At 43.3% G+C, this 18,609-nt stretch overlaps 1 protein-coding gene across 2 annotated transcripts in view; it reads left to right on the top strand.

Moving 5' to 3' along the window:
* LOC131140579 (RAS guanyl-releasing protein 1-like) overlaps positions 1 to 18,341 on the top strand; it is a 31,465-nt gene extending 13,124 nt beyond the window's left edge. Inside the window, exons 4-17 of one of the 2 annotated variants that reach the window (XM_058091127.1) lie at positions 1,030 to 1,092; positions 1,171 to 1,302; positions 2,390 to 2,543; positions 2,681 to 2,854; positions 6,121 to 6,237; positions 7,574 to 7,849; positions 8,088 to 8,168; positions 9,249 to 9,353; positions 9,438 to 9,547; positions 11,299 to 11,443; positions 11,530 to 11,566; positions 13,399 to 13,533; positions 15,618 to 15,940; positions 16,004 to 18,341. In XM_058091127.1, the coding sequence (XP_057947110.1) occupies positions 1,030 to 1,092; positions 1,171 to 1,302; positions 2,390 to 2,543; positions 2,681 to 2,854; positions 6,121 to 6,237; positions 7,574 to 7,849; positions 8,088 to 8,168; positions 9,249 to 9,353; positions 9,438 to 9,547; positions 11,299 to 11,443; positions 11,530 to 11,566; positions 13,399 to 13,533; positions 15,618 to 15,940; positions 16,004 to 16,150 (1,999 nt within the window). In that variant the 3' untranslated portion in view covers positions 16,151 to 18,341. The remainder of the gene's footprint in view (positions 1 to 1,029; positions 1,093 to 1,170; positions 1,303 to 2,389; positions 2,544 to 2,680; positions 2,855 to 6,120; positions 6,238 to 7,573; positions 7,850 to 8,087; positions 8,169 to 9,248; positions 9,354 to 9,437; positions 9,548 to 11,298; positions 11,444 to 11,529; positions 11,567 to 13,398; positions 13,534 to 15,617; positions 15,941 to 16,003) is intronic. The other variant, XM_058091128.1, reaches the window with a different exon arrangement.
* The last annotated feature ends 268 nt before the right edge of the window (positions 18,342 to 18,609 follow it).

An 18,609-nucleotide genomic window follows, 5' to 3' on the forward strand; every position in this document is an offset into this window, starting at 1 on the left:
GCATCCATATCAAACTTGCGCAGGCCGCACTAACATTAAACTTTCATATCAAGGCGGGGGCCTCAAACTAGTGTCCTGCGGGCCACATTTGGCCCGCGGGCCGTGTGTTTGAGACCCCTGTCATACAACATCCATATCAAACTTGCGCGGGCCGCACTAACATTAAACTTTCATATCAAGGCGGGGGCTTCAAACTAGTGTCCTGCGGGCCACATTTGGCCCGCGGGCCGCGTGTTTGAGACCCCTGCCATACAGCATCCATATCAAACTTGCGCGAGCCGCGCTAACATTAAACTTTCATATCAAGGCGGGGGCCTCAAACTAGTGTCCTGCGGGCCACATTTGGCCCGCGGGCGCCGTGTTTGAGACCCCTGCCATACAGCATCCATATCAAACTTGCGCGGGCCGCAAATAACATTAAACTTTCATATCAAGGCGGGGGCCTCAAACTAGTGTCCTGCGGGCCACATTTGGCCCGCGGGCCGCGTGTTTGAGACCCCTGCCATACAGCATCCATATCAAACTTGCGCGGGCCGCACTAACATTAAACTTTCATATCAAGACGGGGGCCTCAAATTAGTATCCTGCGGGCCACATTTGGCCGGCGGGCCGCGTGTTTGAGACCCCTGCCATACAGCATCCTTATCAAACTTGCGCGAGCCGCGCTAACATTAAACTTTCATATCAAGGCGGGGGCCTCAACCTAGTGTCCTGCGAGCCACATTTGGCCCGCGGGCCGCGTGTTTGAGACCCCTGATTTACACCATTTGTTCCTTTTGTTGGTATTAATGAGCATTTGTTCAGCAGTAAATGAGACTGTGTTTTTGTACATTTTGTTATCATCTGTATTCTACAGTGATTCACTGTTTGGTTTCATGCAGTTCATCCTCCTACATTACCAAATGTCATTTCTTGGAGTTGCTTGTTATTCATGTGCAGTGTGGATAAAATAAATTAAAAGCACATTTTAACAACCGTTTTTTTTTTTAGTAATTGTTCAGAATCCTTACTTCCTTAACTAGTGTTTACATTTAAAACAGCCATGGACAACGAGCAGCCAGCAGAGTGCCAAAGGATATGCTACCTCATCAGGTATTTACATTTAATGTTTACGTTTTCTGATTGGAGTTTTGCATTTGTAACACGACATCATCTCTGACCTCCATACAGGCACTGGATTCAGGAATTCTGGATGATGTTCAGGTTGCAACACAGCTTGTCAGACAGCTTGGATCAACTCCGGGATTTGATCATGGAGCAGGGACAGGAGCATCTCTGCTCTCTTCTAGAGACCAAATGGATGTAAGTGTTACTGTGGGACCAGCTGTCAACTGATGAACATGACTCCCAGATCAGTCAGGACAAAACTCAATTCAGTCACGATCACAAAAAAAAAAATAGCAGGCTGCAAGTCAATTAACCTAGCATGTTTTTGGAATGTAGAAAGAAAGCTAAAATCATCACACTGCGACTTAACACTCAAAGGGTAGTTATGAAATATACAAGACAAGTACCAATACTAGTTTTAAAAAAAGAGCATTTTAACTAACATTTTACCCGGAGAACATGCAAACTCCACACAGAGATGGCCGGAGGTGGGATTGAACTCGGGTCTCCCAGCTGTGAGGTCTGCGCGCTAACCACTTGACCCAGGCTGCAAGTGTTAAACTAAAACTTAATAATAACCGATGTTTAAGATGCACATGTCCACATCATAAGCTTAGAAAGAAAGCTAAAATCATCACACTGCGACTTAACACTCAAAGGGTAGTTATGCAATATACAAGACAAGTACCAATAATAGTTAAAAAAAGAGCATTTTAACTAACATTTTACCCGGAGAATACCCATCCATGCACGGGGAGAACATGCAAACTCCACACAGAGATGGCCGAGGATGGAATTGAACTCGGGTCTTCTAGCTGTGAGGTCTGCGCGCTAACCACTTGACCCAGGCTGCAAGTGTTAAACTAAAACTTAATAATAACCGATGTTTAAGATGCACATGTCCACATCATAAGCATAGAAAGAAAGCTAAAATCATCACACTGCGACTTAACACTCAAAGGGTAGTTATGAAATATACAAGACAAGTACCAATACTAGTTAAAAAAGAGTATTTTAACTAACATTTTACCCGGAGAAAACCCATGCATGCACGGGGAGAACATGCAAACTCCACACAGAGATGGCCGAAGGTGGGATTGAACTCGGGTCTCCCAGCTGTGAGGTCTGCGCGCTAACCACTTAACACAGGCTGCAAGTGTTAAACTAAAACTTAATAATAACCGATGTTTAAGCTGCACATGTCCACATCATAACACTTGCAGCCTGGGTCAAGTGGTTTAGCGCCCCACTTATTGTGACCCTTTGTGTCATTTTGTTGTAGAAACGAACGGGACTGGTCTTGGAAAGCCAGCCAGAAGATCAAAGCTAACAGCAGCAAAAAGAGGAAGGTATCTCTTCTTTTTGACCACCTGGAACCCATCGAACTGGCCGAACATCTCACCTTCCTGGAGTTTAAATCATTCTGCAGAATATCAGTGAGTCTATCTCTTATTTGTTATGCTTCTTTGTGAGGCATACGGTATTTCCTGCCAAAGGAAATGCCTTGCAGTGTTGTGTGTGTGTGTGTGTGTGTGCGCGTTTTGTTACTGACTGTCTCTGTTATCGCCACAAGTTTGTAGACTATCAGAAATACATCCGCAACTGCTGCATGAAGGACATCCCCTTGATGGAACGTTCCATCGCGCTGTGTAATGGTGTCTCCCAGTGGGTGCAGCTGATGGTGCTGAGCAGGCCGACGGCTCAGCTGAGAGCTGAGGTTTTCACCAAGTTCATCCATGTGGCACAGGTGCAGCTTTAGTCCTCTCACGGCTGATTTCATAGATTTGTTTCAGTCAGTTTTCATAATGATAATAATACTAATACTTTTTTTATTTAATAGTTGCCTATTAGTGTTGGAAAATTCCCTGAAAAGTTGCAAATTTAGGCTCCGTTTCCACTTGAATCTGAATAGATGTAAAGAAATGAATGGATGGTGGAATAAACTGTAATAAACAATAATACAAAATATCATTTAAAGAACGTTAGAGCACAAACCAGGAGTATAATACAGTAAACCTCGGATATATCGGACTCGGATATATTGGAAATTCGCTCACAACGGACAGATAAAAAAGAACCAATTTTTCTGTAATGCATTTCCAATAAAAATTCATTGCATATATCGGATTTTTTATAACAGATTTCGCCTATTTCGGACAAAATCTCCAGCCCCGTTCCAATGCATTTCCATTAAATTTCCCTCGCATATATCGGATATATCGCCGCATCGTGGCGCTCCGATTCGCCGAATCGTGACAGGCCGCTATACGACGTCATTTGCAGCGTTTGCAGCGTTGCCTGCGCGTCCAGGTACATTGGAAACATAGTCAAGGAAGTGCCTTTTTATAACGGATAAAATCCGATTTACGCATATACCGGATATAAATCCGATATATGCGTAAAAACGGACATTTTCCGGTATACGCATATAACGGATTTCGCTTATATCGGACAAAACCAGTGGGAACAATTGAATGCGATATATCCGAGGTTTACTGTATTACACTTTTTGACAGTTTTTCACATTTATGAGATACTGAATTTTGTTGTTTTTTTTTTAAGCTGTAAGGTACATCATAAAAAATATTAAGAAATACATTCCTGATATGTCTGAAATTGCAAAAACTAAGCTTCCGATTGGGTTGATGTGCCCACTTTTGTGACTTTTTGTCTGTGAAAGGTACTCATTCATTCATGCGGGGTACAACCTGGACTGGTGGCCAGCCAATCACAGGGCACATATAGACAAACAACCATTCACACTCACATTCATACCTATGGACAATTTGGAGTCGCTAATTAACCTAGCATGTTCTTTGGAATGTGGGAGGAAACCTGGAGTACCCGGAGAAAACCCACGCATGCACGACGGAGAACATGCAAACTCCACACAGAGATGGCCGAAGGCGGGATTGAACTAGGGTCTCCCAGCTGTGAGGTCTGCGCGCTAACCACTTGACCCAGGTTGCAAGTGTTAAACTAAAACTTAATAATAACCGATGTTTAAGCTGCATGTCCACATCATAAGAAGACAGCATAGAAAGAAAGCTAAAATCATCACACTGCGACTTAACACTCAAAGGGTAGTTATGAATTATACAAGAGAAGTACCAATACTAGTTTAAAAAAAAAGAGCATTTTAACTAACATTTTACCCGGAGAAAACCCATGCATGCACGGGGAGAACATGCAAACTCCACACAGAGATGGCCCGAGGTGGGATTGAACTCGGGTCTCCCAGCTGTGAGGTCTGCGCGCTAACCACTTGACCCAGGCTGCAAGTGTTGAAAGAAAGCTAAAATCATCACACTGCGACTTAACACTCAAAGGGTAGTTACGAAATATACAAGACAAGTACCAATCCTTCATTAATTTTCTACCGCTTATCCTCACGAGGGTTGCGGGTGGTGCTGGAACCTATCCCAGCGAGAGGCATGTTTTTGGAATGTGGGAGGAAACCGGAGTACCCGGAGAGAAAACCCACGCATGCACGGGGAGAACATGCAAACCCCACACAGAGATGGCCGAGGGTGGAATTGAACCCTGGTCTCCTAGCTGTGCTTGAGACACATGCTAACTCGCAAACTAGAGGGATAGCGACCTAAACGGTAGCCTTCAAGTTATTTCCTTTAAACTTAAATAGCCAAAAACTTACCACTTCCACACGGATAGGGAGGATAACTATTAACAGTTATTTAACCTTTAACATGAACATTAATCAAACGTAATAATTTTTTCTGGGTACATGATACCATACAGCATCCATATCAAACTTGCGCGGGGCCGCACTAACATTAAACTTTCATATCAAGGCGGGGGCCTCAAACTAGTGTCCTGCGGGCCACATTTGGCCCGCGGGCCGCATGTTTGAGACCTCCGCCATACAATATCTATATCAAACTTGCGCAGGCCGCACTAACATTAAACTTTCATGTCAAGGCGGGGGCCTCAAACTAGTGTCCTGCGGGCCACATTTGGCCCGCGTGTTTGAGACCCCTGCCCTACAACATCCATATCAAACTTGCGTGGGCCGCAACTAACATTAAACTTTCATATCAAGGCGGGGGTCTCAAACTAGTGTCCTGCGGGCCACATTTGGCCCGCGGGCCGCATGTTTGAGACCTCCGCCATACAACATCCATATCAAACTTGCGCAGGCCGCACTAACATTAAACTTTCTTATCAAGGCGGGGGCTTCAAACTAGTGTCCTGCGGGCCACATTTGACCCGCGGACCATGTGTTTGAGACTCCTGCCATACAGCATCCATATCAAACTTGCGCGGGACGCAACTAACATTAAACTTTCATATCAAGGCGGGGGCCTCAAACTAGTGTCCTGCGGGCCACATTTGGCCGGCGGGCCGCGTGTTTGAGACCCCTGCCATACAACATCCATATCAAACTTGCGCGGGCCGCACTAACATTAAACTTTCATATCAAGGCGGGGGCTTCAAACTAGTGTCCTGCGGGCCACATTTGGCCCGCGGGCCGCGTGTTTGAGACCCCTGGATTAGATATTATAAAGTATATCTATCATATATTTGTGGTCTTAACATACTTTACTCTCAAAAAATATCCTCATGTTTGTTTGTATTTATCAAAAAGTGGAACATTCCTGGTCAGTTTGATTACCTACAACTAGGGTTGTGCTGCAGTCATGTGATGCATCGGTTCGTACCATGAAAGCGCCACTCTGCTGCTGCTGCTGCTGCCAACTGCTGCAAGCACAAAGCCCGTGGGGTGTGGAGACAAATTTCGCACCATAACTCTCTAGTGACAGCAGGAGTTAGAGAGCTGAGAAGAGATGGAAAAGCAAAAACAAAAAAAAAAGTGAGAAAAGCAACAACAATTGAAGTGGTTTATGTAACATATTTTTTTTAATGTATTATATAAACAAGGTTACCTGGACGATGCAAACTATAACCACAATGACAAAGTATTGTTAAGTGAACACCGCGCTGACTGAGCATTGTTAGGTTTGTAATGGATCTCATCTTTATTGTGACCAACAGGGTTTGCACGTCATGCACAACTACAACACATTAATGGCAGTGGTGGGAGGGCTTTGTCACAGCTCCATATCCAGACTGAAGGACACCACCTCCCATGTACCCAGTGAGGTCATCAAGGTAAAATATGTGTTCTTTTTGAAGTAGGTATTACTTTATTACTTATGGAAATGGTCATTTCTTTTGGAAATGCTTTAGTCATTATTTACTTACAATTAAACATTAAGCAATTACTTAGTCAGTGATGGGAATAACGGTGTTTAAACTAATTACTTTTAACGCCGTTACCATTTTCGACACCTCGTTACTGCACTTTACTGATGCCACCTACAAATAGCCAATCAGAACTTGAGTGGGCGGGTGTATAGAGCACATAAGCAATGAGGATTGGCTAATGTGTAGTAAAATTGCGTCTTCAGCGAATCAGAGAACTTTAAGTGGGCGGGTGTTTAGAGCACATAACCAATGAGGATTGCCTCAGGTTTTAGTAAAATTGAGTTTTCAGCCAATCAGAGAACTTAGGTGGGCGGGTTTATAGAGCACATAAGCAGTGAGGATTGGCTAAAGTTTTAGTAAAATTGCGTCTTCAGCCAATCAGAGAACTTTAAGTGGGCGGGTGTTTAGAGCACATAAGCAATGAGGATTGGCTAATGTGTAGTAAAATTGCGTCTTCAGCGAATCAGAGAACTGAAGTGGGCGGGTGTTTAGAGCACATAAGCAATGAAGATTGGCTAAAATTTAGTAAGATTGCGTCTTCAGCCAATCAGAGAACTAAATTGGGCGGGTGTTTAGAGCACATAAGCAATGAGGATTGGCTCAGGTTTTAGTAAAATTGCGTCTTCAGCCAATCAGAGAACTTAAGTGGGCGGGTGTTTAGACCATATAAGCAATGAGGATTGGCTAATGTTTATAAAATTGCGTCTTGAGCCAATCAAAGAACTTAAGTGGGCGGGTGTTTAGAGCACATCCGGGTGGGTGCCGGGTAGTAGATACAGCCTAGCTAAAGATGGCGAACGAAGAGGACTCTAGTGAGAAGACAGCCTTTGCCAAATGGCGGTACAGACACTACTTTAAACTCGTTAAATTCAAAGGTAAATATATACACGTCGAATGTATAATATGTCCCCGAAAAAAAGGTTTGTCCACGTCTTGTGTGAGCCACTCAAACCGACAGAAACACCTGTTGACTGTAATAAAGTCAAAGGGGAGTGTAGCAGGGGCGTTACTTTTACTGGTAACTAATTACTTTTGTAGTGGAGTAGCTCAGTTAGCAACTCAGTTACTTTTTTAGAGAAGTAACTAGTAATTATAATTACTTTTTTTTAAAGTAATGTGCCCAACATTGGTCTTAGTTTGTTATGTCTTGTGTATTCCTTGTACTCGAGATAATGTTTTCGCACCATGTCAACCTATGGAGTGTTAAAGGAAAGTAAAATATCTCCCTCCTTCTTCTCAGGTGTTAAATGAAATGACAGATCTGCTGTCCTCCTGCCGGAACTTTGATAACTACAGACAAGCATTCAGCAGGTACACAGGTTTTAAAATCCCCATCCTGGGGGTCCACCTCAAAGACCTAATTTCAGTCAACGAGGCCATGCCGGACTATGTGGAAGACAATAAAGTGAACGTTCAGAAGCTCCAGGCACTCTACAGTCACATCAACGAGCTGATCCAGCTCCAACAGATCCCCCCCAAGCTGGACGCCAACAAAGACCTGGTCCATCTGTTGACGGTATAGTGCCCCGCACCCCCGAACGCTTTCATGATTCACCATCTTGTTCTTCTTCAACACACATGCAGATGACTGTGTTACAACATGTGGATTGTCCGCACTCATGTGGGTGTGATGAGAGTCCAGGAGTGTGTGTGTGTGGGTGACAAAATGAGTACTCGTGTGTTATCCATGAACCACTGAATGAGTCCTTGAAAATATGCTCTTCTCCCATGTGACATGATTTCTGTCCATGCAGCTGTCCTTGGACCTTTACTACACCGAGGATGAAATCTATGAACTATCTTACGCTCGGGAGCCCAGAAACTGTAAAGCCACTGTGAGTAATGGATGCACTTTATGTTTACAGTTATAAACCTACGCTGCATATGCTCTTGCTCACAACTTGAGGTATTTTTTTTTTTATCCATGCAATACAGGAGCTGTGTTAAAGATTCTGCATTAAAAAACATTATAATGCTGGGCGTAAAATGTGGTTGGAATATTTAATAATCCCCAAAAATCCACAGTAGTAGCCACGTTTACATGAGTTTTTCCTCTTTCCGAATGGAATCTTTCCTAATGACTTTCCCAAAACAATGGTATACATGGAAAGGAATATTCCATACTCTTGTCTACATGCACCGCTATAATACAGAATAGTATATGACTAGTCAATCCCCAGTAAAGCGTAAACATCAACATCACGTGGTAACGTTTTTCTTTCACTTGTTGAAATAACTTTGTATTGCAAGTTTTTTGTTCATCCAGTCATGAAATTTAGTTTGGATCAAAAACAAACTTTTCCCCAGCAGTCCAGTGCCGATTGCTGGCCTCCATTTTTTAAAACTGAACAACGTCTCAAGCTGCGTGTTACGTCATATCTGAGTACATTCGCTGAAAGAACGCACCCGGGATAAATTTAAACAGGAAAAGATAAAAATCATTCATTCATTCATTTTCTGCCGCTTTTCCTCACGAGGGTGCTGGAGCCTATCCCAGCTGTCTTCTGGCGAGAGGCGGGGTACACCCTGGACTGGTGGCCAGCCAATCACAGGGCACATATAGACAAACAACCATTCACACTCACATTCATACCTATGGACAATTTGGAGTCGCCAATTAACCTAGCATGTTTTTGGAATGTGGGAGGAAACCGGAGTACCCGGAGAAAACCCACGCATGCACGGGGAGAACATGCAAACTCCACACAGAGATGCCCAAGGGTGGGATTGAACCCTGGTCTCCTAGCTGTGAGGTCTGTGCGCTAACCCCTAGACCACCGTGCCGCCGATATATGAATATAATAAAATATAATATAATAAAATAAAGGAATATTTGCGTCCATGTATACGTGACTATTGTCAAATAAGTGTGTGGCCCATTCTTGTCTTTCAACTATTCATTGGTTTCCCACCAGCCATCCACCCCATCTCGACCTCCAGTGGTTGTGGACTGGGTATCAGGAGTTGCCCCCAAACCCGATCCCCGAACCATCAGCAAGCATGTGCAGAGAATGGTGGACGTAAGTCACGTGCGGGATTTCTTTGACGGCGGCATTGTGGTTGTTTCATGAACTTTCAAGCAATGTTCATTTACGTCTTCGCAGTCCGTTTTTAAGAACTACGATCACGACGAGAACGGCTTCATTTCCCAGGAGGACTTTGAGAAAATTGCCGCCAGTTTCCCCTTCTCCTTCTGTGTCATGGACAAAGATAAGTGAGTGCTCGGCGGGTCCCGCGCCTACAGTATGCGCAGCAAAACGCGGTATTTGTAGTGATATATGTACATAGTGAGGCAACAGGAAATGTGAAGTAACTGCAAAACTAACCATAACCTCACCACTGCATGCATATACCGACTTCCACTGTGCTCACAGACCACAGAAAAAAAGCATGCAATCCCTATGAACCTGCATAATAAATACATATTAGATTAGATTTTAGATTAGATTCAACTTTATTGTTATTGCTCATGTCACTTGTACAGGGCAACAAAATGCAGTTAGCATCCAACCAGAAGTGCAATTTTTTACAAGTACATTAGTATGGACAGATCTATGTAAATAAAACTATACAGGCTATGACTATAATACAGTGAGGATATGTACAGGGATATAAATGACTATAATATGGCTATTGTAGATTATACAGATTATAAACAGTATGGGTATGACAATATATAATAACAGTAATATATACAGTATTGCAATGGAGTGACTAGGGTATGGAAATGACTATAATATGGCTATTGTAGATTATACAGATTATAAACAGTATGGATATGACAATATATAATAGCAGTAATATGTACAGTATTGCAGTGAAGTGACTAGAGTAGAGTATGGTTATTGCAGATCAGGGGTGCTCACACTTTTTCAGCATGCGAGCTACTTTTAAAATGACAGAGTCAAAATGATCTACCCACTACAAAAATGCAAAACATCTATTTATTTTCAAATGCATTGAGGATTATTTGTACGTACAATGTATGTTGATGTACCTTACATAACCAAATGAGCCAATATTGCAAAACACATAATTAACTATTAAAATTTTTGTAATTACCTGAGTTTACTTTGATGACTTGCATTGAATTGAACCAGCCAGGGATGCATAGTCCGGACAGTAGCTGCTGATAGCCAGCCTCAAGCACACTTCCAAATGTTTATCAGTCATGGATAATATCCGTATCATAATATCCGTATAATATTCCATATCCGTATGGAAGTGATATGTTTTTTGCCTTTTTACTTGGTCCAGTTTTTGCCTTTTTACTTGGTCCAGCTCCTTCACTCATTTTAGTGACCATAAACTTTAGCGAGGGCTTTAAAATCTCGCAATTCGCCGACTAGCTTAGCACTTTGCATCGTTGTTTACGCATGAGCGGTGACCTAAAGGTCAAAATTCAGTTGTCATCTGATTGGTTGTCCTGTATGTCAATCAAGTAACGGGGATGGATGATAGGCTGACATCGTAAGTTCTGCTGCACTTAGAGACGTTGTTTGATTTGATTGGTCGCCCGAAGGGCAACATTCAGTTGTCATCTGAATGGCTGCCCTGTATATCAATCAAGTGACGGCATTGATGCTGGGATGATATTTTTTTAATGTCACGCCGCGATCGACCAGCGATCGACCAGTACCACCTCCGCGATCGACCGGTAGCTCGCGATCGACTTAATGAGCACCCCTGTTGCAGATTATATAAATTAAACAGTATGATCAATGAATCAACAGATAGTATATGTACAATAGTGCAATAGTACAATAGTGCAATGAAGTGATGGGGGAGGGCATAGGTCAGCGGGGGGATGTACGTAGGGGAATGGGTGGGCAATGGGGGGGCAGAGTTCAGCAAGGAGACAGCTGTTGGGAAAAAGCTGTTCCTGAACCTGGTGGTTCTTGTCCGTAAACTCCTATATGTTTACATATAATGTTTTATTTAATCCTATTATTCTCCTGTTGACAGAGAGGGTCTCGTCAGTAGAGATGAGATCACGGCTTATTTCATGCGGGCTAGCGTCATCTGCTCCAAACTGGGGCTTGGCTTTGTCCACAACTTTCAGGAGACAACATACATGAAGCCCACCTTCTGTGATAACTGCTCAGGATTTGTAAGCAACACCACACACACACACATATATATATAAGAAAAACAAGAACATTTGTGCTTTAATGTCTGCATGTTCTTCATCCACAGCTTTGGGGTGTCATCAAGCAAGGCTACAGATGCAAAGGTAAGCGTTTTAAATATTAGTCATGCGTTGGAGGCATTTTTTTTTTTTTTTTTTTTTTTTTTACAATGCACCGGCGACATTGAGATTCAATACAAGCGCTATATGAAATATTCTGCCTTTATAAAGATGACTGGAAGTTTTCAACGTGAAATGAAAAGGAGCCTCAGTAACTGCATCATCATGGCATCTATTATGCTACCAAGTTCAAAGTTAAAGGCATAGTCACATTTTTTTGAACATGAAGTCGTATCACATCGCCATCTGAAGTGTAGTACATCATCAGTGACTTACCCCCCCCTAGTTTAGTTGCTGGGGTCATTTAAGTAAAGGCTTCTCAAAATGTAACAATATGCGTTCAAAAGAGTAATACGTACATTTCCTCATTAAAAAAAAAAAAAAAAAAACACGGGTAACCGGGGCGACTCTCTTGAGCGTGGGGCATGATGGCCGTAGCCTGCGCAAAGGGTCCGCCCACTCTTAATTGGTGAGCTCACAGGAAGGGGCTCCCATTGGGGTCCCATGTTGCCACACAGCTAAATCTGTGAATTTTTTTTTTCAAATGTGTAAATATGTTGCTACAATAGTACTCCCTAAACCAGGGGTCCCCAACTTTTTTTGCACCACAGACCGGGAATGTGTGACAGAACAAATACAGCAAATATAAAATAACAAGACGGGGCTAAAAGCTAATAAAAATATTACCCGCAGAATCAGTGGGAGGCCTGAGCTTGTTTTGTTGAGATGAGATGGTCCCATCTTGGTGTGATGGGAGACAGTGATAGGGAGTCGTTAATAAATTATTTATTATTTCTGTGCGGCCCGGGAGCAAATGCGCCACCGACCCGGCGGTTGGGGACCCCTGCCCTAAACAATCGAAAGTGTCCCAGTTGCCATATACGAGCATGCATTTCATTTTGAACAACAATCTGGCAAGCAAAAGCGAGCATAAAAGTTGAATTCAGATATCGGATCTTATTAGATCATTGGTCGCAAACTTGCGGCCCGTGGGCCAAATGCAGCCCACTGGACGCTAGTTTAAGGCCCTCGCCTTAATATGAAATTTTAATCTTAGTGCGGCCCGTGCGAGTTTGATACGGATACTGTATGGTATCGTGTACGATTTTGCCCCGCCCATACGCGAGCGAGCCCGCCTGGGTTGCTTTTTCCCCTCATCATCCATGACCGAGATCGCCATCATCACTGCGCTGTACTGCTCTGAAAGTCCGAAGCTCCACTCCACTATCATTTCTGGGTACATGATACCCTTTGGGAGGTGCACAGAGCTCGGCTGGTTCCAATGCCTGGTCGACGTGGCTTCCAGCGGTACTTCAGGCTCAGTTTGAGGACCTGCTAGCTCGGGTTAGCGCCAGGATTTTCCAGGCAGGAAACCAACTACAGGCACTTTATTTCAGCTGTGCCTGTCCACCTGTCTCTGGTGAGTCTAGCGGTGTTTGTTTGTGTCCAAATCAATAAATAAGGCGCTGTTAATGCGCCGTCAACATTGTATTAGCAGTGAAGCTACAGGCTTACGACGCTGGGTACAAATAAAAGCAGGAAACTATTTATTTTATTTTATTTTTTGAAAACCTGCACAGTCTCACCCAGACCGTAGCTCCAGTGGCCCCCAGGTAAATCGACTTTGAGACCCCTGCATTAGATGTCACGGCTAGAGTCGTGGGTGAACTAATACTCCCCGCCCGCACCGCACCGCCATACAAAAGCATTTGTTCTTCAAAGTGCGCTTGCAAACATCTGAGAGTTGCATTTGCAGAACAAATTCAAAGAGAAGTTGGTTGTCGAGTTCCTGTTCTGACTCTGCTGTGCGTTCTCAGACTGCGGGATGAATTGCCACAAGCTGTGCAAGGACCAGGTGGCTTTTGAGTGCAAGAAAAACACCAGAGTGAACAATAACGCCATCGACAGTCCCACGCCGAGCTCCACGCCTGTTACCACGGGAACCTCAGAGGGTGGGTCGGTGCACTGCACACACATCCACACGCATCGTAATCTTACTATACCTACTATAAGACTTTCTCCGGGTACTCCGGTTTCCTCCCACATTCCAAAAAAACATGCTAGGTTAATTAGCGACTCCAAATTGTCCATAGGTATGAATGTGAGTGTGAATGGTTGTTTGTCTATATGTGCCCTGTGATTGGCTGGCCACCAGTCCAGGGTGTACCCCGCCTGGGATAGGCTCCAGCACCCTGTGACGCTCCGGAGGAAAATGAATGAATGATTGATTCATGGCTGCACGGTGGTCGAGTGGTTAGCGCGCAGGCCTCGCAGCTAAGAGACCCGAGTTCAATTCCACTCTCGGCCATCTCTGTGTGGAGTTTGCATGTTCTCCCCGTGCATGCGTGGGTTTTCTCCGGGTACTCCGGTTTCCTCCCACATTCCAAAAACATGCTAGGTTAATTAGCGACTCCAAATTGTCCATAGGTATGAATGTGAGTGTGAATGGTTGTTTGTCTATATGTGCCCTGTGATTGGCTGGCCACCAGTCCAGGGTGTACCCCGCCTCTCGCCTGAAGACAGCTGGGATAGGCTCCAGCACCCCTCTGCGACGGTAGAAAATGAATGAATGAATGTTTTTGGTTATACTTTTGCTCACCCAGTTGGGTAAAAACAACTTCAAATGGACTTAAACATGCATATTTTACAACAAGTCCAGGGCCTCTCACCCAAAGACAGCTGGGATAGGCTCCAGCATTCCCTCGTGACCCTAGTGAGGATAAGCGGCATAGAAAAAAGTACGAATATGGTACGTATGGTATCCTCCCCCACCAAGGGTTACTATAAAAAACAAGTCGGGTACTTATTGGGGCTGCACGTCGCCCGAGTGGTTAGCGCGCATGCGTGGGTTTTCTCCGGGTACGCCGGTTTCCTCCCACATTCCAAAAACAGCGCGCAGACCTCACAGCTATGAGACCCGAGTTCGATTCCACCCTCGACCATCTCTGTGTGTTCTCCCCGTGCGTGCTTGTCTTGTATATTTCATAACTACCCTTTGAGTGTTAAGTCGCAGTGTGATGATTTTAGTTTTCTTTCTAAGCTGACACAAATTTGTTTAAAAACCTATTTAAATGCTCGAGCAACGGGAAAGAAGGGCAAAACACGTCGGTTTCCCAGGGAAAACGGGATGGTTGACGGGTCTGCAGAAAGGTAAATTGCCTCGTCCACATGCCAAAACATGCTAGGTTAATTGACGAATCCAAATTGTCCATAGGTATGAATGTGAGTGTGAATGGTTGTTTGTCTATATGTGCCCTGTGATTGGCTGGCCACCAGTGCAGGGTGTACCCCGCCTCTTGCCCGAAGACAGCTGGGATAGCCCCCCCCCCCCCCCCCCCCCCCCCCCACACGTGACCCTCATGAATATAAGCGGTAGAAAATGAATGAATGATTGGTACTTGTCTTGTATATTTCATAACTACCCTTTGAGTGTTAAGTCGCAGTGTGATGATTTTAGCTTTCTTTCTAAGCTGATTAATGATTTCCAATGGGTTGATAAGCTCATTGTGAGATTTTTTGTAGCTCATGATTGGCTGGCTGTCACTATAAGATGACCGCCACTCCACTGTACATCTCCATAGAAGAGGCCCTGTAGCGCTAGCACGTACAATCAAGCATTGCTATTATTATGCCTGAAATAAAGGCAAAATGTGCTTTACGTGATTTCACTCCATAAGGAAAAGAAGCGTCGAGTTGTTTCTCGCAATGGGTGGGTGGTCCCCCCCCCCACCCCCCCAGCTGCCTTTCATTTTCTGTAACCCTGAGGAGGCCGCCCACCTGCTTCAGAAATCTGCATTACTCAAGGCCGCTGGAGAGCATCTCCGTCTCATCACTTCTTCATTTGAGTCATTTATTGTTAGCGTGGATGATGTTGTCAGTTTGTATTATATGTAAAAATGACTTAGCACAGGTTTAAGTTTACGTCTTCGACCGTGAGCTTCGTCTCAAGCAATATAAAAGCTCTTCCTGTCCACTGAAAAGCTATCCAAAAAGATAAAAATACACAGAATTCACTTCATAATGTGATTATGTCCAGGTTCAGACGAATGTCCTTTCCCGTACCCGTCTGACGACAGCAAAGACTGGAGCCCAGACTCCCCGGTCTCCTCGCATTCGGGGCTAAACAGAGTCCACAGCGCCACCCAGACCGATGGTCCTCCACTGTCGCCCGAATCCGCTCACACTCAACCGACCCTGCTCGTCCCGGCCCCCGCCGCGACCTCCCCGACGTGCCCCAGCCCGCTGCTCCAAAGGAAACAACGCCATTGTGCCAAGTGGGAGAACCGAGCTTCTCTTGTGCAGAAGCCCAGCGAGCCCGAAGAAGAGGAGAATCAATCAGTCAGCGAAACCCTCCAATCAGTAAGTGTCGCGTCTCCCATGGTACTTGAACGCACTACACATATTGGCACGTTCATTTCTTAGCGTCTTTGCCAGGAGAACCAAAGGCTCCAGAAGGCCAACGAGACGCTACACAGGAAGTTGAAGGAGGCCGAACGGGAGGTGGAAATGTTAAAGACGCTGCTGGAGAGGCGCACACTTCATCCCGTGGAGGAGGACGACTCCTTCTAGATACATCAAGTACTGTACATATACAGTAAACCTCGGATATATCGGATTCAATTGTTCCCACTGGTTTTGTCCGATATAAGCGAAATCCGTTATATGCGTATACCGGAAAATGTCCGTTTTACGCATATATCGGATTTTATCTGTTATAAAAACGCACTTCCTTGACTATGTTTCCAATGTACCTGGACGCGCAGGCAACGCTGCAAACGCTGCAAATGACGTCGTATAGCGGCCTGTCACGATTCGGCGAATCGGAGCGCCACAATGCAGCCATCCGATATATGCGAGGGAAATTTCATGGAAATGCATTGGAATGGGACTGGAGATTTTGTCCGAAATAGGCGAAATCCGTTATAAAAAAATCCGATATATGCAATGAATTTTTATTGGAAATGCATTACAGAAAAATCGGTTCTTTTTTATCCGTCCGTTGTGAGCGAATTTCCGATATATCCGAGGTTTACTGTACATGAAACGGGCATTTATGATCCGGATCTGGTTTACAGTCCAGCTAGAATACACAGTGGAACCTCCAAGTATTGGATTTCAAGCTACATTTTCTCAAACCAAAAAAAAACCCTGATACCATGCGAGATACCCGCAAATCCTTTAAGCATGTCAACTTTTTCTTCGGAAAAACTAATGCTCAGCTTCCTGAATCCTCCTCATCAGGTCAGCACATGGAAGACGGCGCCCTCTACTGACGTGATACTTGAAAAAAAAACTCCTCACGCATTAAGGCGTCTACTGTTTCACAAAATGAAACCAACAACTGTAAGTCAAAAACAGCATGTTTTGTTGTTAAATAAGGTTTGCTAACAAGGAAAATCACACAGTTCCGACTCTGTTGCCGCCTTATGTTTACGCAACAGTTTTTAATTCCAGTACCGATAAAACAAACGTCCTCTTCCCGGTTTCTTGGTATCCCAACTTGGAGGCTCCACTCTGCTGTATAATCATAATATCATCATAATAAAAAAAAAAACAAGACAAGGTATTATCGAACTAATGAGGGTATTTACCAATCAAATGTGTCATCTGATGTTTTTGCATGTCGTTTGTCTTGTTAATGACCAAACATTACAAAATAGTATAAGTGTATAAAGAAGCGGGACGCCACTGAATCGAGTGCAACTTTATGGAGATAACTGGTTTTAGTGCATCCTTTTTATGATGGTCATGTGTAACACTACACAGTTCATTACACATTTTTTTTTGTACATTGGTACTATTAGATATATGTTTGCGTATTTTGGGTTTAATGCTCCATAGTGTTGTAAATGGACTCTGTGTGTGTGTGTGTGTGAGAGAGAGAGAAATTAGGTATTGGCGTACTCGACCATATTTCCTGTCAGTATTGTGAGCTTTTGTTTGAAAATAAATGCTGGGCGTTCATTGTGAAAGCATTGCTTGTGTTACTGCGTGCGAGCACCAGGGGGCGGCAGAGTGCTATAACAAACCCTAATAGGCTACCGTTTTTATTCTAACAGAGGTATTACAATTATTCATTCATTTTCTACCGCTTATCTATGGAGGACCAAAACTGCCAAAATAATAAATAAATAAAAGTGAAAATAAAAACAAAAATGAAAAAAAAATTAAATACACAAAAATAAATATAAATGGAAATAAAAACAAAAATAAAAAAATATATACATAAATAAATAAAAGCAAAAATAAATACAAAAATAAAAAACAAGATTCAAAAATTAAAAATAAATACAAAAATAAATATATAAATAGAATTACATATCAATAAATAAATAAAAGCACTCTGCTCTCATATGTATTTATTTCATGCTGCAGACAATGTCAGCTTGAAATGCAGAAGGAAAAACTATTCAAATGAGGGGGCGGTCCTAAGTGTGTCTTGGGTTGAACTGTTCGCCTATTGGTTGATCGACATGTGAGTGTGAAAAAGCTCCGTCGGGGAGGAGAGAGATCAGGCTCCAATAAGGCTTCCACCCGGAAAAGCAGGTAATCCGGGGAAGCATTATCCGAAATATCTGCTAGCAAACGGAGATCCCTGGAGATTGCAGCCATATTTACCGCCATTGAGAGTGGTGTGGTGACTTCCTCTTGCTGTGGCCGTTTGCAGGCATACCTAGTCGATTTTCGCACTCACATGTCGATCAACCAATAGGCGAACAGTTCAACCCAAGACACACTTAGGACCGCCCCCTCATTTGAATAGTTTTTCCTTCTGCATTTCAAGCTGACATTGTCTGCAGCATGAAATAAATACATATGAGGGCAGAGTGCTTTTATTTATTTATTGATATGTAATTCTATTTATATATTTATTTTTGTATTTATGTCTACATTTATTTTTGTATTTATTTTTAATTTTTGAATCTTGTTTTTTATTTTTGTATTTATTTTTGCTTTTATTTATTTATTTATTTATTTATGTATATATTTTTTATTTTTGTTTTTATTTCCATTTATATTTATTTTTG

Source organism: Doryrhamphus excisus, chromosome 13, assembly GCF_030265055.1.
Source record: "Doryrhamphus excisus isolate RoL2022-K1 chromosome 13, RoL_Dexc_1.0, whole genome shotgun sequence".
NCBI classification, from domain to species: Eukaryota; Metazoa; Chordata; class Actinopteri; order Syngnathiformes; family Syngnathidae; genus Doryrhamphus; species Doryrhamphus excisus.